This window comes from Terrapene carolina, unplaced genomic scaffold, assembly GCF_002925995.2.
Source record: "Terrapene carolina triunguis isolate 2854851 unplaced genomic scaffold, T_m_triunguis-2.0 Scaffold62, whole genome shotgun sequence".
Classification (NCBI taxonomy): Eukaryota; Metazoa; Chordata; order Testudines; family Emydidae; genus Terrapene; species Terrapene triunguis.
This window is the reverse complement of record NW_020664413.1, coordinates 42,598,973-42,625,914: the sequence shown is the minus strand read 5'-3', so window position 1 is coordinate 42,625,914 and position 26,942 is coordinate 42,598,973. Positions and strand designations below refer to the sequence as shown.

At 41.7% G+C, this 26,942-nt stretch overlaps 1 protein-coding gene across 2 annotated transcripts in view; it reads left to right on the top strand.

Annotated features, from left to right (window-relative positions):
- The window catches only part of SESTD1 (SEC14 and spectrin domain containing 1), a 114,120-nt gene extending 87,383 nt beyond the window's left edge, over positions 1-26,737 (top strand). For both annotated transcript variants that reach the window (XM_024204053.2, XM_024204052.2), the window contains exons 11-19: positions 922-1,044; positions 7,275-7,469; positions 8,497-8,611; positions 11,146-11,305; positions 13,884-13,965; positions 14,689-14,811; positions 15,551-15,742; positions 17,433-17,554; positions 25,994-26,737. In XM_024204053.2, coding sequence (XP_024059821.1) covers positions 922-1,044; positions 7,275-7,469; positions 8,497-8,611; positions 11,146-11,305; positions 13,884-13,965; positions 14,689-14,811; positions 15,551-15,742; positions 17,433-17,554; positions 25,994-26,123 — 1,242 coding nt within the window. In that variant the 3' untranslated portion in view covers positions 26,124-26,737. The remainder of the gene's footprint in view (positions 1-921; positions 1,045-7,274; positions 7,470-8,496; positions 8,612-11,145; positions 11,306-13,883; positions 13,966-14,688; positions 14,812-15,550; positions 15,743-17,432; positions 17,555-25,993) is intronic.
- The last annotated feature ends 205 nt before the right edge of the window (positions 26,738-26,942 follow it).

Genomic DNA, 26,942 nt, shown 5'->3' with positions numbered 1-26,942 from the left:
ATGTTTCTATATTTCCTCGATGCTTTAATCTTAGAATTTATGCTGTGGGTATAGTCTAATACTTCAAACTTAAATATACTAGAAATATACATAAAGAGGCCAATATACATAATTTTAGAGGCCATTTCACCTTAATTAGATAATTTCCCAACATACAAATCAAAATGAATTGATGGTCCTTGGTTACAAAAATAACACATTTGACACTTTAATCTTGGGACTTTCCAGCTATGGATTAGACATTGAGACCTTTCTTGCAAGCTATTTTGCAAAGGCAGACCCCTGAACTTTTAAAGGAGACACTGGCATCAGTGAGGCTTCATGTGGGTGCCTCCTTATGTCAGAGGGGTCAGTTTACAGGATGAAGGGCTATTTTTTTTTTAAAGCATTTTATGTATTTCTAATATTTTGTATTGAAAACGTGCTTGTCACCTGTTTGTCCATTAACATAATTGTTCAACAAAGCAGGGAGAAAACACTTCTCTCTCATGAGTATAAAGATGTGTCCAACATTTCAGCAATGCTGACACATGCACTCCAATTCATTGATCTAGGCTAATTTAAATTTGTCTGAAAATGAAAGATTTTTTTCTTATCGAGAAAAGTAAGGGCTTTTTTATCCACTTTATTGACACAGATGTAAAATGACAAATATGAGTGTGCCAAATTTTTTGTGAGCTTTGAGTTTCTAGCATGAGCTGAGAGCCTAAGGTTAATGAAAAGTACATTCTACCAAAGGCATACGAAATCAAGTCGCTTCCAAAGTTACTCAGAGTATCTAACTTTTTACCAAATTTGTGGTTATATTAATTTGAAATGAAAAGTACATAGAATTTTTAAAAGCATGAGTGGAATTGTTTTACAACCTGTTGAGAATATTTGATTTATTTGTTGTCATCTAAACTATTATTTTGTTAACAGGTAGTGAATTGGCTTGAAGGACCTGGATCAGAACAACTACGGACCCAGTGGGGGATAGGTGATTCAATTAGAGCCTCACAAGCTTTGCAACAGAAACATGAAGAGATTGAGAGTCAACACAGTGTGAGCTATTCCCCCCTTCCCCAAGTTACAACATGATTATGAGTACATATAATTAATTGTGAACAATGTAGTCCAGTGACAGATTCTTAGGAATTTGAGCAGGCAGTGATTTATCGGGTATAAAGAGGAGTATCTGCACTGTTTTAATTACAGTCCTTTAGATACAGATTTTTATGGTTTCCAGTGTAGATAATAAAATCTAATTATATGCTTTTTGTCTGTGTGTTGATGTTTTAAAAGACACCATGACAATTTGTACTTTCAGTAAAAGTGAAATAAAAACAGGGAGAGTAAGCCTGAAAAAAGAACATTTTTGAAAATGTTTATGATAAGATCTGTGCTGCTCTGGTAAATGAGATGTTGAAATTTGGAGCTTATTTGGCTAGAACCTACCACTGTCAGTTATCACTGAACCGTGGATTTCAGTTAACAAGATTTGAAATACAATTTAGTTTGAAATAAAATTTGACAGCTTATTTCTGACTTTGCTGACCAAATACTATACAGTAACTCCACACTTAACTTCATCCCAGTTAACGTTGTTTTGTTGTTACGTTGCTGATCAATTAGAGAATGTGCTCGTTTAAAGTTGCGCAATGCTCCCTTATAACGTCGTTTGGCAGCCGCCTGCTTTGTCCATTGCTTGCAGAAAGAGCAGCCCGTTGGAGCTAGCTGGTGGGGACTTGGAACCAGGGTGGATCAGCAGCCCCCCTATCAGCTCCCCTATGTTCCCTGTGTGGCAGCTGCCCAGCAGGCTATCAATTGCCAGCAGTTCAGCTGTCCCTCCCACCACTGCCATGGGCTGCTCCTGCCCTGTGCCTTGGAGCTGCTCCCAGGAGCCTCCTGCTTGCTGTGCACGGGGAGAAAGAAGGGTGCTGATGTCAGGGTGTCCCCCTCCCCTGCTCCTGCCCCCGCGCTCCTGTATCTCATCTCCACAGAGCAGGGGGGCCACAACAGGGCTCAGGACGGAGGGAGCTTGCTGGCAGCAGCTGCTGTCTCAACTTGCTGATCTACTTAAAAAGGCAGTGTACTTAGGGTGGGGTCAGCATACTTAAAGGGGCAATGCACGTCTCTCTCTCACACACACTCTGTGTCTCTGTCTCTCTCTGCCATGCTATCTCCCCTCGCTCCATTCGTGCTGCCTTGTAGAGTGTGAGGCTAACATTAACAACTACGTGTTAACCCTTGAGGGCTCAGCTGAGTGCTAGTTCATCATTTATCAGTAAGGCATTCCCTGGGAAATATCCCACCCTCTGACTTCAGCACCTCAACCAAGCTTCACAATCATCATTGCTGTGTACAGTATTAAATTGTTTGTTTAAAACTTATACTCTGTGTGTGTGTGTGTGTATGTGTATGTGTATGTGTTGTCTTTTGTCTGGCAAAAAAAAAAATTCCCTGAAACCTAAGCGCCCCCCCCCCCCCCCATTTACATTAATTCTTATGGGGAAATTGGATTCACTTAACATCATTTTGCTTAAGGTAGCATTTTTAGGAATATAACTACAACAGTAAGAGAGGAGTTACTGTACTACTTTTCACTATAAATCTGTTTACAGATACCTTTTGCAGACCTTTAGAAATAGAAATATCCTCTCTATACCAACTGATTTATTGTTACTGAGATTTGATTACTCAGCATTCAGCCAGGGTAGGCTGCCTACTGTTTTGTTCTTTCTCTGCTGAACTAAGCTCCCTAAGTCACCTACTCTGAAAAGTGACAATGTGTAAATGGCATTTTCTTACCCAACGTCTCTGATCGTTATGTGTATAGAGGAGGGGTCGGCAATCTTCAGCATACAGCCCATCAGGGTAATCCACGGGCGGGCCACGAGACATTTTGTTTACGTTGACCGTCCATAGGCACAGCCACCCCGCAGCGCCTAGTGGCTGCGGTTCACTGTTACCAGCCAATGGGAGCTGCGGGAAGTGACGCGGGCCGCAGGGCCGTGCTGGCCACCGCTTCCCGCAGCTCCCATTGGCCAGGAACGGTGAACCGCGGCCACTGGGAGCTGCGGGGGGCTGTGCCTGCAGATGGTTAACGTAAACAAAATGTCTCACGGCCTGCCAGCGGATTACCTTGATGGGCTGCGTGCTGAAGGTCGCCGATCCCTGGTATAGAGAGTAATATCTGCTTGCTTTAATAACAAAATAATAGTAATATTTTATTCATTTTAGTATTGTAGAACGACATAGATATGGAAGATTGGGCTGAATTCCATTCATGCTTACACATCATTAACAAAATGAGCTAAGTTCTATTGGAGGTCCAACTTTTGTCCTCAGGTCCTTACAATCCCACCGCAGACCATGGGGTGCAGAGGTGTGACTGAAGTCTGAATTTGGCCTACAGAATAAATATCACTGTTGATAATGCACAAGCAGGAAAGAACACAGCCTGGCTTTCAGTCCCAGTATGAATTTGCAGCACTGACAGTTAGAAAAAAACATCTTTAGACTTATCAATTAAGCAAATTTGATCTGGAAATCATTGACATATTAAACATGGAACCCCATTTACAAAGTCACTTTTCAAAGTAGTTCTGTGCCTGAGTGCGTGTGCTTGTTTTTGCCCTCTAATCTGGGAGCATCTCCTATAATTGATCTGGAGCCAATTGCTGTCTGCCTTCGTCTCTTCCTCCTTTATCATTTTCCTAATTTTCTACAGTCTCTCTAGATCAGTGGTTCTCAAAGCCGGTCCGCCACTTGTTCAGGGAAAGCCCCTGGTGGGCCGGGCCAGTTTGTTTACCTGCCGCATCCGCAGGTTCGGTTGATTGCGGCTCCCACTGGCCGTGGTTCGCCGCTCCAGGCCAATGGGGGCGGCGGGAAGCGGCGGCCAGCACATCCCTCGGCCTACACTGCTTCCCGCAGCCCCCATTGGCCTGGAGCGGCAAACCGCGGCCAGTGGGAGCCACGATCGGCCGAACTTGCGGATGCGGCAGGTAAACAAACCGGCCCGGCCAACCAGGGGCTTTCCCTGAACAGCGAACCGGCTTTGAGAACCACTGCTCTAGATATTTATTTCTTCCCTCATTTCTGAAGTCAAACGGGGTGCGTGTCTGATCTTATCTCCTCTCCACTGCTCTTCCCCTCCCCAACTCCCCCTTCATTACTTTGGAAACGTCTTCTATTTATTATTGACCGTATTGCTCTCATGTTGCTTTAGTTTCTGAAATGCTTCTATTTGTTTTTAATATTCTATGTGAATCCAGTCTTGAAAAGGAACTGCTTTAGATTTCTAGATAATAAGCAATTTGTGACCTATTTCATAGTTTCTCTGCATGTCTAATATACTTGAGCTCATTGTCTTTAGTCAAATTTCTGCCTTTTCTTCATGGTCATGACCTGTGAGAGTCTGGTCAATTTGGGTTTAGAGCTGGTCATTTGATTTAAATAGCCTTGATTAAGTGCGTTGCGAGTCTTGTTATTGAAATAGTCAACAGTGTACTTGTAGTTTTAATTCTGTTAGATATTGGCAGCTTTTGCTACAATTGACCATTTTTGCCTTGTTTATTGGGCAATGACAAAATAAAGCATTAATCACTAAATCAGGTATTTCATTAATACAACCAATAGGTGGCACTATTCTCTTATGTTGGAATTAAGTAGGACGTTTGAAGGTCATCTTGTCAGTAGACCAAAATAACAAACATGTCTAGCAGCCATATTTGGTATTACAAGTTTATAACAACATCAGATGAACATTGGATTTCTTATCTTGATATATGAAGTAGGCTTTCATTCTCCATGAATTCTCCATCATTTGAAATGTTTTTCTTACCTAAAGCTGTATATTATGGTTTCAACAATATAAAGGTATATACGGGAACACTTTGGAGACACCTTCTCTCATATAATGAAGAAACTTTAGAATAACCTGTTTCTATATTTTGCTGCCCCATTTTATTTGAAAGATGTTTAATTCACTCTGCCTAAAATATTTTTCTAATAACATTTCTAAGTTTATTGCTAGCAGTAGTAATATTGCTGAAAGCAATATCATTTGATTCAAAGGCAGTCTTTTAATAATGGTTTAACGTCATACTAGAGCCTTATCATTGTTCCTGTAGCATAACATGAATACCATAATGATAATTAAATAATGGTTTATGTTTAGACAGTGGAATTTTTGTGCTGTGCAAGCAACTATTAATGGGAATGTGTTTGCAGTATATGCCAATAGGCAGGTTGAGTTTAGAGTTTGTGACAATGGACCTCCCCCCTACCTTCAAGTAGTATCAGTAGTATCAGAAATACATACTTTTTTTGTAAAACTTGCAACTATATTTGAATTGATATAGGGCAGAGTGGATTGATTTTAAATCACCAATTTTAATCACAATTTAAATCAACAAGCAGGAAACCTTGATTTAAATAATTGATTTCAATTGGTTTTCATTTATACTTTTAGTTGTTTTTCTAAAGAGAGGTTGATTCTCATTAATTGCTAACCATTAAAACATGTTGATTCGCAGCTAAATGTATCCTTTATTTACTCTACATTTTGGTGCTCCTTTTTGCTAACGGGGGGATATGCACATTGATTTAAGCAGTTATATACTTAAATTTTATATTTTTAATTTGGTTGGAAAATGGCAAATGAGGCATTTCTTATTTACTAGATTAATTATTTTGCTTGTGATTTTTTGTGAACTTCTGGTTGGGTGGTAATTCAAATTCAGTTACAAATGTACACAACCAATATTTTATATATATTTTTTATTAGATAAAACTACCTTAAAAGTGATGGATACATAAGGGAAAAAAAAGTTTATCAAAACATGTTTTGCATTTCAAGCTAATTGATGTATTAGACAAAGGAAGTGTTATTGGTAGTTAATTGACTGAACTGTTTGTTTTTGGTTACTTCAAGATTTTAGAACTAACAGATCTCACCCTCTCACACCTAGTTTTTATTTATAGGCTACCTCAACACTAGAAGCTAGGGTTATGATTCCCAGCTCACGTAGACATAACTGTGCTAGCTCTCATGGAGATAGTACGCTAAAAGAAGTAGTGTAGCTGTGGCAGCATGGGCAGTGGCGAGCAAAGGCACGTGTTAGCCATCCCGAGTACATACCTACAGTATCTAGTTGGGTTTGAACTTGGAGCAGCTAGCCTATGCTGTCACATTCCTCTGTCAGTGCTACTGTGGTGACTATTTTTAACATGCTAGTTTGATGAGAGTTAGCACATGTATGTCTACTTGAGCCGGGAGTTGCATCTCTAGGTCCAAGTTTAGACGTAGCCATCGATTGGAAAAGGAAAACAAGCTTTTCCTGCTTTTTCAAATCCCAATTGGTTTCTTAACTTGGAATAAACAGAAGTGAAAAAAGTATTCTCTCTGCACCTGCAGCAAAGGCTCCTGCTGTCAGAAGCTGGTTTGAGACAATCTTTTGAAATACACAGAGCTCTTCTTGAGGTCTGGGAAAGATACTGAGAGAGTTACACTAAATACAAGGTCAAACAGATAATTTTTGCATTCTTAGTTAGCACTTATTTTAAGGTACTACTTATGCGAAACTATCTATTCAATCTTCTATTTAGTTGTGACACACTCAATACCTTTTCCAGACCTCAAGAAAACCTGAAGAAGAGCTCTGTGTAGCTCAAAAGCTTATCTCTCTCACCAACAGAAGTTGGTCCAATAAAAGATATTACCTCACCCACCTGGTCTCTTTAATATGCTGGGACTGACATGACTAGTACAACAATACTGCATAAAAGCTGGTTTATCACTTCAACAAACTCTGGTTCTAGGTGCTTAGCCAGTGACTTCTACCAGTTCAGTTTGACTTTCTTGGTAACAAACAAGTACAGCTTAATATTATTTTTTGTATTTAACTTAGATGATTTTAATAGATTTTAAGTAGTTTAAATCTTAAAATAGGTTGTCAATTTCATATTTAATTTTACATGTATTTATTTTTTAAAAGTATATCTGTATTTAAATTTTAAAAAATCAGATTATTTAATTGTCCATTTTCGAATCATCGATTTTTATCCATCCTGATACAGGATGCAAAATGCTTCTTGGCATGTAAATTTTCAAAGTGCTGCATAAACCTACACTTACTGCTCTTGTAGCTGAAAGATTCCACTGATGTCCCATAAAGAAAAACATAATAAAATGCTCGATACATTCAAATGCATGTCATTTAAAAAGAAATAGATTTATTTTGGTGTTACTTTAAAGCTTTAATCATGTGGTTCTTGCTCTTTTTTTGTAGGAGTGGTTCGCCGTATATGTGGAGCTTAATCAGCAGATTGCAGCACTGCTAAATGCTGGGGATGAGGAGGACCTGGTAGAGTTGAAAGCACTACAGCAACAGTTGAGCGATGTCTGTTATCGGCAGGCCAGTCAGCTGGAATTTAGGCAAAATCTGTTACAAGCAGCGCTTGAATTCCATGGTGTTGCCCAAGATGTAAGCTTGGTTTTAAGTGTTTACAGGCTTACTTGCCGATACACCGTTGACATAGTATTATTAAAGTTCACTATCTTGTACAAGGTGTATTGAGAAAAAGTAACTTCGGTGAAAAATGCAAAAGTCTTCATTTATTGGTAGCCTAATTGAGATACTATTGTTAAGCCTGAGGCCTTCTGTTTTGTAAGAGGAATGTGTATTGTAACACTAGACCAGGGATCGGCAACCTTTGGCACGCAGTTCACCATACCAGGGGGCGGCGGGAAGCGGCGTGGGCTGAGGGATGTGCTGGCCGCCGCTTCCCGCCGCCGCCATTGCCCTGAAACGGTGAACCGCAGCCAGTGGGAGCAGCGATTGGCCAAACCTGCGGCTGCTGCAGGTAAACAAACCGGCCCGGCCCGCCAGGGGCTTTCCCTGATGGACCGCGTGCCAAAGGTTACCAATCCCTGCACTAGATGTTCTTGGTTTGGCCTTACATTTCTGTGATATTTAAGTTGTAAAATAAATCATGATAAGAGTTTCAGCTAACTTCTCTTTACTTATATTTTTTGACTGGCTGGTTCTATTGCATGGGGTAGAATGTTCTTCAGAGTTTCTCTGCAAGATATTTTTCAAGCTGTTATTTGTCTGAAGTGGATTTTATCACAGGACATGGTGTTTTTTCTTTAAAGCCCAGTTGCTGTAACCATGTATTAGGTGATAATTTCAGCTTTCATTTAAAAAATAAGTTTCTAGCCTTTATGGATGTGGAGAAAAGCTTGAAAACTTGATGTAAGTGACCTAAATGCTCAGGAACCAGAAGGCAAAGAAAAAGAACCCAAAATTTGTTTGGTTTTTTTAATCTCATTATTTTTAAACTAATCTCATGATTTTGGGGAGCCTGACTCATGATTCTGGAGCGCTTGGGCTTGGCAATACTGAGAGTGCTTATATATCTTTTAAGTATTAATTGCAACTGTAACGATTTCATTACAAGGAATGGTTACATATCAGATATAAGGTTTGTCTTTATCCCTCTCTATTTCAGTTGTCTCAGCAGTTAGATGGCTTATTAGGGATGTTGTGTGTAGATGTAGCACCAGCTGATGGAGCATCAATTCAGCAAACTTTAAAACTGCTTGAAGAGAAGCTGAAAAGTGTTGGTAAGCAGAAAATTGCTGAAATACAGAAATATAAATTATACTGGATCAAGTACTTGAAAGGGACAAATGCTGAGGACAATTTTTTCCATTTTTATTTAATATATTAAACTAATTTCCCCCTTGCTCAGTTCTTCCTTTACACTCTTTCACCCCTTTCTTATATATAGTAAGATCACCTCTCCCCTAGCTGTAAAACCTGCATTCTCTACTGCATGTTTATCCCATATTTGTTTGTGCCGTGTTCTGTGGCTAGTTTATATGACAAATGATAAAAGTAATATGCACACAAATGAAATATATTGTTACAGTACAGTAACTCCTCGCTTAACGTTGTAGTTATGATCCTGAAAAATGCGACTTTAAGCGAAACGATGTTGAGCAAATCCAATTTCCCCTTAAGAATTAATTTAAATGGGGGGAGGATTAGGTTCCAGGGAAATTTTTTTCACCAGACAAAAGACTATATTTTACACACACACACACACATACACACACACACACAGTATAAGTTTTAAACAATTTAATATTGTACACAGCAATGATGATTGTGAAGCTTGGTTGAGATGGTGAAGTCAGAGGGTAGAAGAGCGTGGGATATTTCCCAGGGAATGCCTTACTGATAAATGATGAACTAGCAATTGGCTGAGCCCTCAAGGGTTAACACGTTGTTAATGTAGCCTCACGCTCTACAAGGCAGCACAAATGGAGAGGGGGAGACAGCATGGCAGACAGACACACACCCTGTGTGTGTGTGAGAGAGAGAGATGTGCATTGCCTCTTTAAGTACACTTACCGCACTCTTAAGTACATTGCCTTTTTAAGTAGATCAGCAAGTTGAGACAGCAGCTGCTGCCAGCAAGCTCCCTCTGTCCTGAGCCCTGTTCCCCACCCCAACCCCGCTCTATGGAGATGGGGTAAGCAGGGGGGAGGGGGGCATTACTTGTCTCTCCACCCCCCCACCCCACACAGCAAGCAGGAGGCTCCCTGGAGCAGCTCCAAGGCAGAGGGCAGGAGCAGCACATGACAGTGGAGGGAGGGACAGCTGAACTGCCGGCAATTGATAGCCTGCTGGGCGGCTGCCATCAGGGAACTTAGAGAAGCAGGGAGCTGATGGGGGGGCTGCCGGTCCACCCTGGTTCCAAGCCCCCACCAGCTAGCTCCAATGGGCTGCTCTTTCTGCAAGCAGTGGACAAAGCAGGCAGCTGCCAAACAACATTATAAGGGATCATTGCACAACTTTAAACAAGCATGTTCTCTAATTGATCAGCAACATAACAATGAAACAACGTTAACCGGGACGACTTTAAGTGAGGAGTTACTGTATTTACATTTAGCAACAAACCTAGAGTTTGAATCTTGGACTGCACCTCTCTTTCCCCAAGCCTAGTCAGAGCATAGGAATATACTGCAAGAATTATATCCTGATCTCCCTGGAGGAAGATGACCCTCCTGTTCCCAAACAGTGAATCCTTTATGAATTATCTAAATTCTGAAGGGAGTTATGTTCTGCCTATCCAGCCCTAGCTAGGATGCTTGCAATGATAAGACTTGTAATTAATTTTTTTTACAGACTCTAAATGCCATATGTTAGCTTTATTATAAGGGAAAGGGCAGTAAGTAGGAAGAGAGATTGTGGAATGAAAAGATATATTAAAATTGAAATAGCTGAAGTAATTAAATTTGAAAAGTTATTGCACATGTGCAGTAATTTATATTGTGTATACCTCAAACCATACACTATATTAAAATGACACACAATAAATATGCTGTGCTGTAGATTTAACAACAGACTTTAAGGGCAAGCACTGAAGGATTCTTCATAATACAGTATCCAAAAGTTTGTCAACCATGTAAAATGTATTTTAAAATCATAGCCTGCATGTTCTTTGCATGACAGACATTCACTGTCTCTGATAATGATAGACCTTTTAGAAATAAATATGTATGCTTAAGATTGTATGCACTAATTACCTATATATATGCTGAAACAATTATAGCTGACTATTAAATCTCAGACATTTCCTTGAAACGCATTTATTTATTTCATGGTCCAGCAGGTAAAAAAATAACAAATCCATTTTCCCTAGCATTCTGTAAATATTATAGAATGCTGCATCTAATTGATGCTCTCAGATCAATATGTTTCAATACAACCAAAATGTAAAGTTGTACATCTAGGAACAAAGAATGCCGGCCTTACATACAAATACGCCGGATTCCATCCTGGGATCAGTGATGCTGAAAAAGACTTGGGGATCATGGTGGATAATCAGCTGAACATGAGCTCCCATTGTGATGCTGTGGCCAAAAGGGCTAATGCGATCCTTGGATGTATTAAGAGGGGAATATCGAGTAGGAGTATGAAGGTTATATTACCTCTATAATTGGCACTCGTGCTACTACTCCTGGAATACTGTGTCCAGTACTGGTGTCCACACTTCAAGAAGGATGTTGAAAAATTGGAGAGGGTTCAAAGAATGGGGAAAACTAACCGGATTTAACAAACAAAATATTTTCATTTATTTTGGTTTTAGACTTAGGCCTGCAAGGTTTGCGTGAAAAAGGCCAAGGTCTTCTTGACCAGATATCTAACCAGGCATCCTGGGCCTATGGAAAAGATGTAACCATAGAAAACAAAGAAAATGTGGACCACATCCAGGGAGTGATGGAAGATATGCAGCTTAGAAAACAACGGTAATAATAGCACTTCTAGTGGTTATGATGATTTTTACACTTTAAAACAAAAAAACCTGATGCTATTTTAAATCAGACCCTCGTTTATATGGGACTCAGCCACGGGATGATGGTGAAATCCTAATTTATGCAGTTGCAATCTGGGTGACTTAAATCTCGCATTCCATTTAAACGAGAGAAGTTTTATTTTCTTCTTCCCCTAGAACTGTTGTTGTGGCACACTCCTAAACCCAAAGATGGCTACGTTTCAGGGCTAGATGGTGGGTGTGGGTGAGAGGTGAGAGGGTAGTACATAAGGCCATGTGCTCCCTTCTGTTCTTATACACCGCTACCTTGATATAACGCGACCCGATATAATACGAATTCGGATATAACGCGGTAAAGCAGTGCTCCCAGGGGGTGGGGCTGCGCACTCCAGTGGATCAAAGCAAGTTCAATATAACGCGGTTTCACCTATAATGCGGTAAGCTTTTTGGCTCCCGAGGCCAGCGTTATATCGAGGTAGAGGTGTACTTAGATGTGAGCAAACATAGATTACTCAAAAATCTTCCTGAATTGGGGCCTTATTGTGTTAAAGACAATTATTTTCCCAATATTTCTTTTCCACCAATATGATTGTTGTAGTTGCCACAGGGGTGTTGCATGATCCTCAGTTGGAGAGGAGGTGGTCTGTGTGATCGCAGGTGTGTAAGATGAAGAGGTGTTGGTCCACGAGAAAACCTCTCTGTTAAGATGTGAGCCCCATGATAAAAAAGTTTGAAGACCACCTGTCCTAAACCTTTCTCCAGGAAGGATCTTTCACCTGATAAATCCATTCAGCTTTGTAGCTCTGTTGAAGGGACAGCAGCTGTTCTCAAGTGCAAGATTTTTTCGTTACCTTTTACAGAAATGTATTTTGAAAGTGACTTAAATGTAGCCCCTTAACATTTTCTCATCTTAGCAAGAAGTCCTAGGTGTCTTATAGCTGCTCTAGCCAAAGCAATCTTTGAGGCTTTTTGTTTGTTTTGAATTCATATTGACAAATGACATCCTTTGTATACTAATATGGCACATGGTTTTGTTAAAATAATTGAAACTTGGATCATCAGAACTAAATAAAATCCACACTTTCCTTACCATTACTATTGTGGTTTCTACCAGACAGAGAAAAGAAGTTTGGACAGTTAGAATTCTACCTAATTTGCACAACTTATACTAGATAAAAGGAAATGCCCAAGGACTAATCTTTGAAAATATTCATCTCACTACAAAAGCACATTTTTCTGGCTCAAGTACATCAGCTTCCATAACAAGAATGCCTCATCTGTAATATTACTGACATTTTTTTTCCAGAGAGAGAACAATATGGTTAGGAGCTGAATGTGAATTTTCTCCCCTCTGATGGATATGCACAAAGGAATTTGTATGACTAAAAGTCCTTTAGTTAGCCTGAATACAAATCAGGTTCAAAGTAAAATCAGACAAGGCATTAGTTTTTAATTTATTTTCCCACTTGAATTGCAAGATTTGTTTGCAGTAGCTAATTGTAAATAGTTCTAAGATTCCTGGTAGGTCCAAACCGTGTGTGAGTAATACAATAAGAATTGTAAAATATTGGCTACTAAACCTATCGAATGTTTATTTCTAGGGATATTTTGGCTAGATCACTAAAATTCTTGGAATCTAAAAGTCATGTTTTCTCACACTCTTTAACTAGCTGCTGCTCAGTGTAAGCATTGCAGCACTGCAAGGCACACTTAACAAAGTTCAAAATTTTAATATGTTGCTGGGCTCATGCAAATTACAAAGCCTGTTTGAAAAACACGCGTGTGCATGTGCATATCCTGTCACTTACAAAGTTAACTGTTGCTATCATGATTAACTATCTGAATTTGTTACTGAGCTATGTAGGATTCTGATTCTCCCTCTATATTCAACTAAATATCTTTTTAAATTCAGAGGGAGAAGTCATTATTTAGATTAATGAATTATAATATTGAGCTCTGAAGGTTGACAGGAAAGTGCTTCCAATATTTTCATATCATGACTGTATAAAATGAATTAATTATGTCATGAGTTTAGTTTTAGCTATCCTCTTTCTGCACTAATTTTATATAAATTACATTTTGAATGGTTTGCGACAAGAGTTACAGCAAAGAAAATCATCCAAACTAATCTTAAAAGTCTTTATGGTTCTTGTTTATGATGATTAATTTATCTTGTAACCTTTTAAATAGTAGTTGGCTAAAAATGGTGGAGTGCGGAAATGCAGATGAATTTTAGACATTCTCCAGTTTTATTCATCAAGATGTCTTGAAGGTGATGGCTGTTGACAAATCAGTGTGTTTTAGTGCTCAGCTGCATTTACTGCATGTTTCATGAGAATGCATTGCAAAATCCAGTCATGTGTGGATCAGGCTAGTGGCACAATAATGCGTAATTACCTTTTTCATGAAAACTGACTTCTTGATGCTGTAGGTTTAAAAATGCATAAATTGAGATACCATAGCTCTCGTTCCCAAGGTATATTTAGTGTGCTGAATGGTTACTCTTTCTGTGAGGTTATTTCATTTATTCCTAAATGTTTGGGTTTCCTCAGGTGTGAGGACATGGTAGATGTGCGACGGTTAAAGATGCTTCAGATGGTTCAGTTATTTAAATGTGAAGAAGATGCTGCTCAGGTAAGGCTGGCTATAGAACTTCACAGTTCTGCTACGTTCAGACATGTTTGTTGGTTGAACTGTGTGAAATATTCCTTAAATGTGTATTGCATAAACGTGATTGTGCTTTTGTGATGGCATGGTGCTTCCAGATATTGAGGGCTTGTCTAACGTGGCTACCATATAGCTCTTCACTCAGGCTGTGTCTTGGTACTAAATGCAGACTTTTCTCTATGATGAATCTAATTTAATTGGCAGTCTTGATTATGAAATTTGACTGTGATTTATGTAATCCTATGTCAGCTTTTATCTTAATCTAAATTTAAAATGCATGAATTAGAACTCTTTTTTTTTTTTTTTTTAAATGTAATAATAAAATCATTCATTTTAATGCAGGACCCATACAGGAACCATCAAACCACTTCTGCAAATATTATGCTGACAAATGCTTTTTTCAATTTTAAAGTATATTTTTCTCTTTTGATTCTTTTAAATTTAGTCTTTTACTTTGTTTTTAATTACTTCAGAGTATTCACAAAGAGTAAAAGATTATAGCAATGAATAAAAATAACAGATTAGAAGTGGGGGTTATATACAGAATACTGATTTAGTTGATACCTTTTCTGATTTTTTAAATGCAAAGCGATATTTCAGATTTAAATTTGGCTCAGTGTACTTGATGATTTTCTTTTTAATCAGCTTTAAAGCCAGTTTCTATTCTTTTAATTTACTTCTCTTTTTAAGGCAGTAGAATGGTTAAGTGAACTGTTGGATGCTCTGCTTAAGACCCACATCAGATTGGGAGATGATTCTCAAGAAACCAAAGTTTTGTTGGAAAAGCATCGAAAGTTTTTTGATGTTGCACAGGTGAGTGGTGGATTATCTTCATTCTAGAAACTCACTTTTTGCATAGCTACAGGCAGCTTTTAGCTGTACTTGGTATAAATTTGGGGGACAGTAGTAGAGTTTCCACTGTTAACTGTTTTCATACTTTGCATCCATGCTTGCCTAGAGAAATACTAACAACCAAAATCAGTGATTAGATTTAGAAAGATTTTAAAGCTGCAGTACCCATATTGGTGCTGGCAGTCTTATGACCTTCGTAGGTACTGATGGGCACAGGAAATGCAGAGCATAAAAGAAGTTTGATGTTGATAAAAATGGGACATGTCTGAGATGGTTTTCCTAACGAATTCTGAAGTGATTGCAACTAATGTAGCAAAAATATGGGCCAGCCATCTGGCATATTGGTACAGCTATGAATTACAGTGCAAGAGATGTGGGTTTCATGTCTGTTTCCAGGATATAGGTAACTGGAGATCGAGGAACTACATTGTATCTCAAAAGCAACTCTCACATTGATGCAGAGACTCCTGATAGGCATTAAAAAAAAGAAAAAAAAGACAGAAATATAGCCATCTACTTAGTGAACTAATTATTATTCACATATAATTTGTAGATGATGTATTTTACTGGACTAGATCAGTGCAAGCATGCTTTGTGGAATTACATCTAAGAGAATTCATCTCTTGCAGGTTTGTCTGTATCGTTACACATTGTCTATTCTGAAGCTGAATTTTACATGTACTCTGTTTATTCTTTGCAGAGTACTTATGATTATGGGAGACAGTTACTACAGGCTACAGTTGTACTGTGCCAGTCTCTGCGATGCACTTCTAGGTCCTCAGGAGACACACTTCCGAGACTAAACAGAGTATGGAAACAGTTTACAATAACTTCTGAAGAGAGAGTACACAGGTTGGAAATGGCTATTGCATTTCATTCAAATGCTGAAAAGGTGAGTTTTTTTAGGAAGAAAAACTAGTTCTATTTTAGTTGAAGTAAAATGAAAAATAAACATATAAATTAAATCCTGTTGTGTATTTATTGAACTACAATCGAATTCTGCTTATTTTGCTTTCTACATTTTTAAAACTAAATTAAATAGCATTTTCTATATTAAAAATATATTTTATAGTTCAGCTCTTTGAAATGTAAAATAAATCCCATAAAACTGTCATTAATGTAAATCATTGTCTCTTCCATTTGATTATCATAGTCACTTAGCTTTAAATTACTTACAATTCGAACATATTGACCCAAGAGGGCTGTATAATCAACAGTAATACCTAAGAGAGAAAGGACAGTCTTTGTGGTTAAGGCCCTGGACTAGGAGCCAGAACAACTTGGTTCACTTCCTGGCTCTGATGCTGACTTTTTGGAGGGGTGGGGGAGGGGTTATTGTTAGGAGTACTCTGTGTTGATATTGTCTTTATCATAAAAGTAAGTGTCCCACTACTGTCCCCTTTGGGGTATTAGTTGTGGTCACAGAGAAGAGCGCGTGTAGCCTATCATAATGTGAGGAAAAACTGCCCTTGATATTGAAGCATAGTCTTGTTGTAGAGTTAATCCATATATTCCTGACTTCCAATAATTTTTTTCTTAGTTAGAAATCATTTTGGATTTAAGGGTATTGGGAGGCTCAGGAGATTGATAATAGGCTACCAACTCTTGTGGCTATGCTATCAATTCAGGGAAAATCTAGGTCAGTGTCTGAAAGCTATTCAAATCTGATGATAAATGGTAAGAGTTGGTAAATGAAGTGACTGTCTTAGTCCAGCTCTTAATGTAGAGTTGTCCATATCACAAAAACTCTTTCATAATTGGAAATAATTCACTGACACATTTGTAGGCAGTCTAAGTAGAAAGAAGTGAATGGATATGCAGAGAGAATTAGTTTCTCACCCATAAAGGTAGGTAGTCTTCCTACAACTACGTTGTGGTATATTGGTGGGACGCTGTGAAGAATCTTGCACAGCTACTGCCCATACTCTTTACCAATTCAATTGATAAATCAGCACTTCAACATTGCCAGTCTGGTGGCAGACCTTTTACAAGCACCGCTTTTGCTCAAACTTTACCAGAAGAGGAAAAGGATGACTTTGGATTTTTAGATGAAAATATAGTGAAGTACTGACACTAGGTCCAGATCCAGGTAGCAATTTGTATGGTCCTGTGTTTTAACCCTTTCACACCTGTTGACCTTTGCACTAGTGTGTAGTGTCTGAAAAACTGGTTGGAGTTCTCAGGAATAATTTGAGTGGCTCTTTTATTATTCATGTGCTTGTATTTCAAATTGCTACTTAGCTTGTTGGCTGATACGGGTTATTTTTGTATGCATTTGAATTAGTTGTTGGAATACCCGGTGGTGAGTTGTGGTTTTATTTTATTTATTTATTCATTTATGTATTTGGAACTACTTAGCAGTAATGTAAAATGTATTGGCACATAGTGCAGCAGCCCAGACTATCTTGTCAGCGTGGGTTAATCATTTGTTTTAGATTTTCTGAGTGTATTTGATTGTTACAGACTGGTTTTATATAAATGTGTACATGAAGATGCATTAACTATGCTGGTTAATGTCTCTGCAGAAGCTTGATACTGTCCAGTCTCTCTTTTGTTGTACTTTTTCATATTGTTTGTTACAGATTTTGCAAGAATTTCCAGAGCAGCCGGAAGCCATTAATGAAATGGAGCAATTTGATGAAATTGAAGCAGTTGGGAAATCACTGTTGGACAGATTAACAGTGCCTGTAGTTTATCCTGATGGGTATGGAACATGTTATTGTAATACTTTCTCAATATGCTTTTGTTACAGTTTGGCAGTGGTATGATATGCAGAGGTGATTAGAACATTTAGTGTTGAAATTGTTCATATTTATAAAATATCTGAAAAGCAGGGTGTACAGTGAGGTGGCAAAATTTGCAGATGATACAAAATTACTCAAAACAGTTGTATCCAAAACTGATTACAAAGTGTTACAAAGGGATCTCAATGAACTGGGTGACTGGGCAACAAAATGGCAGATGAAATTAAGTGTAAAAGTGCGAAGTAATGCACATAACGCAATGTAATTGCAACTATAGATAAAAATTATGGGGTTTCAATTAGCTGTTATTACTCAAGAAAGACATGTTAGAGTCATCATGAATAGATATCTGTGGCGGGCCTGCCACCACACTGCCCCTTTGTGGCAGGGGTGTGATGGGGTGTCAGAACCTCGCCACTCCCAAATTCCTGCGCCCGTCTCTCTGTGGGAGACTGGTTGCAGCCTAATGGCCTCCTTCCACACAGTCACCCCTTGCAAGTGGGCTAGTGCGGCCTAGAGGCCAGAGTCCATGTAACTCACCCCAAACATCAGGGCAGTGCGGCTCAATGACCAAGGTCCCTATAAACCACTACCAGCATTGGAGCAGTGCGGCCTAATGGCCAGAGTCTATACAATCCCGCTCGCAAGTGGGGTAGTGCGGCCTAGCGGCCGAAGTCCATAGGATTCCTGCGGTGTGGGGGGATGGTAGGGGGATCCGGGCCCGCCCGCTCCACCAGGTCCTGACCCAGGGCCCTGGTAGTGGCAAGCTCCCCTTGCCACCCACTTGGCGGGGATCCGCCCATAACACGCTGAGTGTCTGTGCGGCTCTAACGCAGTTCGCCTCTAAAATCCCCCTGGGTCACTTCCTACCAGAGACGCCAGGTTCTCCGCTTCGGGTGGTCTTCCAGTCTGTTCCCCTCCTGCGACGTCCTCCATCTGGGTATCAGGGTAGGTCCTGGCTTGGCTGGCCGCCAGATCTGACGCGCAGGCTGTCCCTCCTCGGGAGCCTCCTTCCCCTCTGGTGGTCAGCCCAGACTGAGCAGCTCTGCAGGCTTTTATACCTGTTCTCCAGTTGGAGCATGCCCAGCAGAGCTTCCGGGGCATGGCTTCCTCTGCTAGGAAGGAAGGATTAACCCCTGCGGTACCAGTGCGGGGCCGTTCTGCCCTGTCACACACCTTCCCCCTTAAAACAGCCACCAGGGCCGGCTGACCCTTAACCGTTTCCTCCCTCTCCTCTCCCCCAACTCGGGAAAAGAAGTCTGCATTCCCATGGGCCTTCCCTGGCCAGTGTAACACATGGAAGGAATAGGGTTGAAAGGACAGGTACCACTGCATGATTCGTGTATTCGTTTCCTTCATGTTATTAATCCATCTGAGGGGTGCATGATCAGTCACCAAGGAGAAGGAGTTCCCTAATAGGTAGTACCTCAGTGCCTCGACTGCCCATTTAACCGCAAAGACCTCCGCTCTATAGTGGAATACCGGGTTTCTCGGCGGAACAGCTTGCGGCTTAGGTACAAGACAGGGTGCTCTTTGCCCCGCACCTCTTTCAATAGCATGGCTCCCAGTCCTACCTCTGAGGTGTCAGTCTGGAGGTTAAAGGACTTTGTGAAGTCGGGCTGCATCAATATTGGCTCCCGGGTCAACCGTTCCCACAGGGCACAGAAAGCCTTTTCACAGTCTTCTAACCACTGGACCTTCCATGGGTAGGAGCTTCTTGTCAGGTCTGTCAGGGGGGCGGCTAGCGTGGCAAATCGTCGGTAGTATCCGGCCAGTTCTAAGAACTGCCGTACTTGCCTTTTTGTCATGGGTATAGGATAGCTCCTCAAGGCTTCCACCTTATCTACCAAAGGGTGGAGTTTCCCTTGGCCCACCGTATAGCCCAGGTAGGTCACTTCTCTTTGGCCCAACTGACATTTGGCTGGGTTTGCGGTAAGGCCTGCCTTGCCCAGAGCTCGTAGCATATTGGTGAGGTGCTGGAGATGTTCCTCCCAGTTGGCACTGTAAACGACGATGTCGTCGATGTATGCTGTGGCATACGAACTCTGGGGGCTTAGCACTTGATTCATGAGCTGCTGGAAGGTAGCCGCGGCTCCATGTAACCCAAAAGGCATCATCGTAAATTGGTAGAGGCCAAATGGTGTTGGAAAAGCCGTCTTTTCTCTGGAGGCAGGTGTCAAAGGGATCTGCCAATATCCCTTGGTCAGGTCTAGGGTGGAGATGAATTCTGCGTTACCTAGTCGTTCCAGCAGCTCATCCACCCAGGGCATGGGATAGGCATCAAAACGAGAGACCACACTCACCTTACAGAAGTCAATACAGAACCTGACTGTTCCATCCAGTACTATTGGGCTCCGCAATTCGCTTCTTGACTCTTCGACCACCCCCAGGCCAACATCATTTCAAGCTCTTTCAGCACCATCTCCCACATCTTCCTGGGGAGTGGGCAATGGTTCTCCCTCACTTTGTGGCTGGGGATGGTGGCGATATGATGGCTGGTCAACGTGGTCTTCCCTGGATGAGCTGACAAGACAGTGGGGAAGGCTTATATCAGCTGTCGTACCTGTTCCTGCTGTACTGGGTCGAGCTCCTGGCCTATGGCTGCTGTCTCTGGTTCCACCAGTTTGCCGGCCAATGGCCCCAACTCGGGTTCTGGAGGGTATGGGGCGATCATCAGGCCTTCCCGGTCTCTCCAGGCCTTGAGGAGGTTCACATGGTAGACCTGAGTGGCCTTCCTTCACCCCGACATCTGAACTTCATAGTCGACAGGCCCTATTCACCTGGTCACCTCGAAGGGGCCCTGCCATTTTGCTAACAGCTTAGATTCGGAGGAAGGTAGCAGCAAGAGGACGTGGTCCCCAGGCTCAAAACTTCTCATCTTCGCCCCTTTATTGTACTGAGCCTCTTGACTACGTTGGGCCTTCGCCAGGTTCTCTTATGCTAAGGCTCCCAACTCTCGGAGCTGCTCCCGTAGGTGAAGGATATATTGAACGGATCCTCTGACCTGGGTCTCCTGTTCTGACCACGTTTCTTTCAGGAGATCTAGGATCCCCCGGGGTTTCCTCCTATAGAGGAGTTCGAAGGGGGAGAATCCCATGGAAGCCTGTGGCACCTCTCGCATGGCGAAGAGGAGTGCTGGGAGCAGCTTATCCCAGTGCCGAGGGTCATCTTTCACGAACTTTCTCAGCATGGTTTTCAGGGTGCCGTTAAATCTCTCTACCAACCCGTCCATCTGAGGGTGGTAGACTGAGCATAAATATTCAACAGATGGCATAGCTCTGCCATCAACCTAGAAGTCATGTTAGTCCCTTGTTCCGTCAGTATCTCCCGTGGCAGACCGACACGGGCAAAGATCTGCAGGAACTCATTGGCGATGACCAGGGCTGTGGCGGTCCCCAACAGTACCGCCTCTGGATACCGCGTTGCATACTCGAGGACGACCAGGATGTACTTGTGGCCCGAACTGCTCTTTTCCAAGGGCCCCACCAAGTCTAGGCCAATCCGCTCAAAGGGCATTCCAATCACCGGCAAGGGCAAAAGGGGGGCTTTCGGTACCCCTTTTGGGCTGGCCTTCTGGCACTCGGGACAAGAGGCGCAGTAATCCCGCACCTCTTGATGGATTCCTGGCCAGAAGAACCTCTGGGCCACCCGTTGCAGCGTTTTCTCCCTCCTCAGATGTCTGGCCCAAGGTACTGAGTGAGCCAAGTGGAGTAAGTTCCGCTGGAACCGCCACAGGACCAATAGTTGGCGCACGTGGTCTTTCGCTTGTGGTTCCTGGACCACCTGATAGGGTAGGTCGTTATGGATCTCAAAGTGGGGGCCTTGCTGCCGCTGTTGGGGTGGGTCTTCCTCCCCCAGGGAGCCCGTTGCCTGCTCCCAGGCCTGGCTGTGGGAGGTGTCCCCCATTTGTTCTTCGAGAAAATCAGCATTGACATCCAGCTATCCCTGGCCCTCTCTTGTTGCGGCCGTGGTAAGGGCTTGGCCTCCTTCAGCTATCTCAGGATTCTCCGAGGGCCCCTACAGGGGGTCGTCTGACACTGGTTGGCCTAGTAATCCAGGACTTTCGGACCGTGCCCTCCCCTTTCCTCATGGGCCGGGTACCCCACTCTCTCAGGAGGTCAGCGAAGCCCGGCCAATCATGTCCCAGAATCACTGGGTAAGCTAACTTCAGGGCCACCCCAACTAGACAGCACCCTCTTTGTTGAGCAGCCTCGAACTGCACTCAGACAGTGGGGTACACTGCAGGCGAATGGGGGCCCCGGTGGGGCCGGTGGGCTCTACCAGCCCCACCCGGATAACCGTCTGGCTACATCCTGAGTCCACCAAGGCCATGGTAGATGTCCTGTCCACTCTCACTGGTACGACGATCCTACCAGGCTCCCACTTCCGGGCACGTAGACCAGCGGCCCAAACCTGCCTGTAATTACAATCCATGTATGGGCACTCCCTCTGGAAATGCCCTATCTGTCCGCACTCGTAACACCGGTCCCACTTTCCTTCTCTGGGTGGGGTGTTCTGGGGGGTGCTCTGCCTTCCTGACGGGTCCTCTTGGCTCCGCACGAGGTTCGCCCTGGTTGGGTCCCTTGCACTGCAGGTTGGTGGGGTCCCCGATGACTGAGCATACAAACGGGGCGCCCCCCTGTGCCGGGGTTGGGTTCCGTTCACCCAAGTTTCCCAATTTGGAGCCGGCCTTCCCCTCTCCCTCTGCTGCCAGGTAATCCTCCATTATGGAGGTCGCTTCGGCGAGGGTCTTCGGGCAGTGCCGCTGCACCCACTCCTTCCCCCCGGTAGGAAGGGTCTGTAATTGCTCTAGGGCCACGGTCTCCGCTACTTGAACGCTCGTGTGGTGTTCTAGTTCTGGCCACCTCCAACAGAGGTCACGGATTTGCTGTGTCATGGCTTGTGGTCAGGCCCCCGGCGGGTACCGCTCTCAGTGGAGTCGCTGGCGGTAAGTCTCGGGGTTGATGCCCATTTGGTCCCAGATGGCTGTCTTGACCTTAGAGTAGTCCAGCGCCTCTTGTAGATCGAGGTTGCGATATGCAGATTGCACTGGGCCCGTTAAGTAAGGGGCTAAGATAGTGGCCCAATGTGCAATGAGCGGTTGCAAACTGCTCGAAAGTCACGAGAAAGGCCTCGGGGTCGTCCCTGGGCCCCATCTTGGTTAGGCGCACCGGTAGCCCTCCGAGGCCATCACCCAATGAAATTAATAAGCAGGAGGTTTAAAACAAACAAAAGGAAGTACTCCTTCACACAATGCACAGTCAACCTATGAAATTCATTGCCATGGGATGATGATTGTGACCACCAAATGTATAACTGGGTTCAAAAAAGAATGTTCTTGGAGAATAGGTCCATCAATGGCTATTAGCCAAGATGGTCAGGGACACAATGCCATGTTCTGGGTATCCCTAAACTTCCAACTGCCAAAAGCTGGGACTGGATGACAGCTGACGGATCACTCAAAATTGCCCTGGTTTGTTCATTCCCTCTGAAGTATCTGGCACCAGCCACTGTCAGAAGACAGGATACTGGCTAGATGGACTGGTCTGACCCAGGATGGCCGTTCTTATGTGCTTAAACACCAATGTAATGAACTGCTATCAGGATTTTTTTCTCAGGAGTAGAAAAGGGGGCAGTTCCACTCCATAGCTAGCCAATGGGAAAAAATCAGCAATAGAAATAGTCTGCCCATTGCTTTCAACTGTATTCTTTATTTCCATGCACTCCATCCATAGTGACTAGGATTGCATACAAGGCACTCATACTTTGAACTACAGGCTTGGGAGCTTGAGTGAGATGTTCTCCCTCTGAGAAGTGCTGCTGAGTAAGCAGGTAGCCACATTCTGCACTACCAGAAGTTTTCAAATTGTCTTTAGGTGCAGCTCCAATTAGACACTGCTGCAATAGAAATACAGAAAAGCATGCTTGGTTCTTGCTTATGTAAGGGCTGAGTTCACTGTCTATCTTTCATGAACACTTAAAATTCACCAATTCTTTTTTAAACATGTTTTAATTTCTTTGTCATTGAAATGTCCATTTCACATACTGAAAACTGAAAACGAGTTATCTGAAACAAGACCCAGTTGCTGGTCAGTCAGGGTTTTCTTCCAGGGATGATTGTAACCAGAAATCAAAACAAATAAACATAAGCAAAATAAAGTACTGGAAACCTCCCCTCAGTCATTCACAAAGTCTTTTCCCTAAGACCTCTGGGCCCTTGATGGTTATGGATATGTGTAAAGTTTCAACCTTTGGGGCCACCTTAAAAAATGGGTGAAGGTCCCAAGCAGTCATTTCCTCCTCCTTATTGCTCTCCAGGCAACCAGCCCAAAGACCAAGCTTATCCCAGGCTCTGAAATGCTGGCAGGCTGAGGTACTACTCCTTCATTTCATGTGGTGGATGTGGGGCAGTTCACCACTGCTGCTTGTTGTATTTTAAAATGTTGCTCACACCTTCTGTCTCCTTACACTTAGCTATTAGAATGATGGAAGGAGCATTTCCAATGCAAATATTTATTCATAAATTAATGGATGCTTTTGCTGCCTGCCATCATTCTTGCAAATAGAAACTTATTCCTCTGAACGTTTACTAATACTGGCAAAGCCAGTCTGAGTGTTTTATTTGTGGGAATATTTATCTATACTTTTTCTAAATTTAATCCTGGCTAGTATCAGTTATTCTTATAATGCTCATTGGGTTAAGACCCATTTCACTAGAAGAAATACTACCTCTTTGGCCAAATCCAGTGCTTACCTAGAATGGGTCTGCACAACTGCTGTGTGCTCTTCCATATATACATTATAGAGTAGACAAGCATGCTTTATGAAGAACTGCTCTGATTTCTGTTCCTGAGAAGCAATCTTACCCTTTGGTTAGAGCAATTGCTGTGTAGTTTGTATCTTGTTAATGAGACTTTGTCCATTTCCGGGAATGGGATATCTTTCTTACATGAAATGGTGTTTTTCTGATAAACTGGGTCCATCTCTAATGCCTCTCATGTACTTTTGTGTGGTTATAGTGGTGTTAGTATTTTTTTTTTAATAGTCCCTTCTCTGAAATGTCACCTCTTTTTAAGGACAGTCAGTTTTTTTGTTGTGCTTTGCACTTTTCTGGATAAATTACTGTAAGGGACATTTGTCAACTTAAAAATCATACTTCTGTCTGAACAGTTTTTATCTTCTCTCCTTACCTGCAACACCACTGATTGCTGAGGTTGAAAGAGATGAGAGGAACAAATATTTTTCTCAATTTTTTCAGTTTACTTTGTGCATTTGACATTTTTGGTATAGTCAACTTCACTCTTCCTGGTATAGTTGTCAGTAAAGTATTTCTTCTATAGGTCTTTTCCATGGCAAGAGGGGAGAAAAAAAATTTTTTTTAAGAGAGCAAGGGACTATGGTTGAAAAACCACAAGAATTGACAGGTGGATTCAGGGGCAAGTGTACTACCTGAAACCACTTTTAACTCATTTTTTAAAGTTCATTAGATTTCAAGTTGACAGTGTCCCTCTATGATTGAGTGTGCCATCCCTTTCTTTAAACCAATTTCACTCTAACCTCTCCTCTATTTCCTAGCTTGTAAGTACTGTCTATTTTTTCCTACAAGTGCTCAGCTTTCATGGTTAGGGAAGGTAACAGCAGTCCCAGGACAACCAGTAATGGTGCTGCAATGTCATTGATCACTTGTGTCTGTTGCTATATGATGAAATCAAACCCCCATTAGTTAGACAATGACTTTGTCAGAGAAGTAGTATTTATATAAGAAAAACTTCATATTCTTTTAGCATAATCTAAATTAATTAAATGGACAGTTTTTTTCTTTTCTTGTAGCTATAAGGAGATATGTCATGTATTTGTGTAAGTTGTTGATGTATTATGAATTTGTATAGCACATTTTGGGTGTTACTCCAGTACAAATAACCTTGTTACTGTGTTGTAATATTTATTAAAGAAACATTTGCCTTGCTGACTATTTGGACATTAAAGTAAAAAAGCCTATAACAATTACACATTTTTTAAAAATGAATCTGGTACTCAGAAGTGCCAGATTGGGCATCCTGCAGCTACAGAACAGAACAAATGTAGCACAGGGAGTGGCAAAGCAAACTTACGTTGACCTGCTAACATGCTTCATCGCTGTTCTGAAGGGACTGCTTTGGTGAATGAGAGGATAGTTCAGTCTCCATATTCATTCTGTCCTGAGTTTATTTTCTGATCAGTCATAGCAAAATTACAATTTAGGGTCTGCTCTTAAACCCACTGAAGTTGGCATTTAAAATTACAAGCAGAAAAGAACCTATATTTCTGTGCTGTTTGAAGTTTTCAGAAGTTTATTTTTATTTGCATGAGAATTCTAGTGTTGTTTTACCTTTTTTTGTGTGTGTGTGTTTGTTTTTTAGTACTGAGCAGTACTTTGGGAGCCCAAGTGACATGGCTTCTACAGCAGAACACATTAGAGAGAAGATGAAGCTCCTTAGCCTGAAAAAGCAGCAGCTGAGACAACCAGAAGCCACTACCCCAGAGAGCTAATAGACTGGACCCTTATCTACCAGCTCATAATAAGACTTCAGTTTGTAACCCAGCATGTCGTCTGAATATTACAGCATTTGACATAATGCATTTCATAGCCATTATAAAAGCCTCATCTTTTTCAAAGTAAACATTGCTCCTCAACATCGTAACACTGTACATCTGCCAAGCCATAATTATTTAACATGCTATAAAACCATAGATTCCAAGTATCTTATCAAAAAGAACTGTAAACCTTGCACTGAAAAATTGCTGTAAAGCTTTACCCTGACCTGTCAGTTGCTTCTTAGTTAAACAGCTGACATAAGCTTTGAATGGTGCTAATCAGAATGTAGAAATTCCACATATGAAACAGTAGCTCTCTTTACCCCCCCCCTCCCCCCAGTGATGTAGTATTTTTAGGCTGTAGGTAAGCTACCTGTTTGTGTAGACAGTGATGACCCTATAATTTTAATTTGTAATACTTTAAAAATGACCATTTCTGTTATGCCAATATGCAGCCTGCCCATCAAATCTTTGATATATCCGATTCATCAAACAGATGTTTTCCTATTTGTATTGATATGTATTAAAAGCTGATTGTGCTTAATAAAAACCATCTTTTAAAAATCTGATACAAATTGGTTGTCATGATTTATCTTCCCAAATGCAAATACTCTGTTTGTTACATACTCAAAGTTGGTAAAACCACATTTTTACAAAGTCCATATCATTCTTCTTAAGGGTCACATTATGGTACCCTTACTCATTGAGTAGTGTCTTTCTTTAGGAGTAGCTCCACTGACATCGGTGGAACTACTCCTGGAGCGAGCTAGGAGG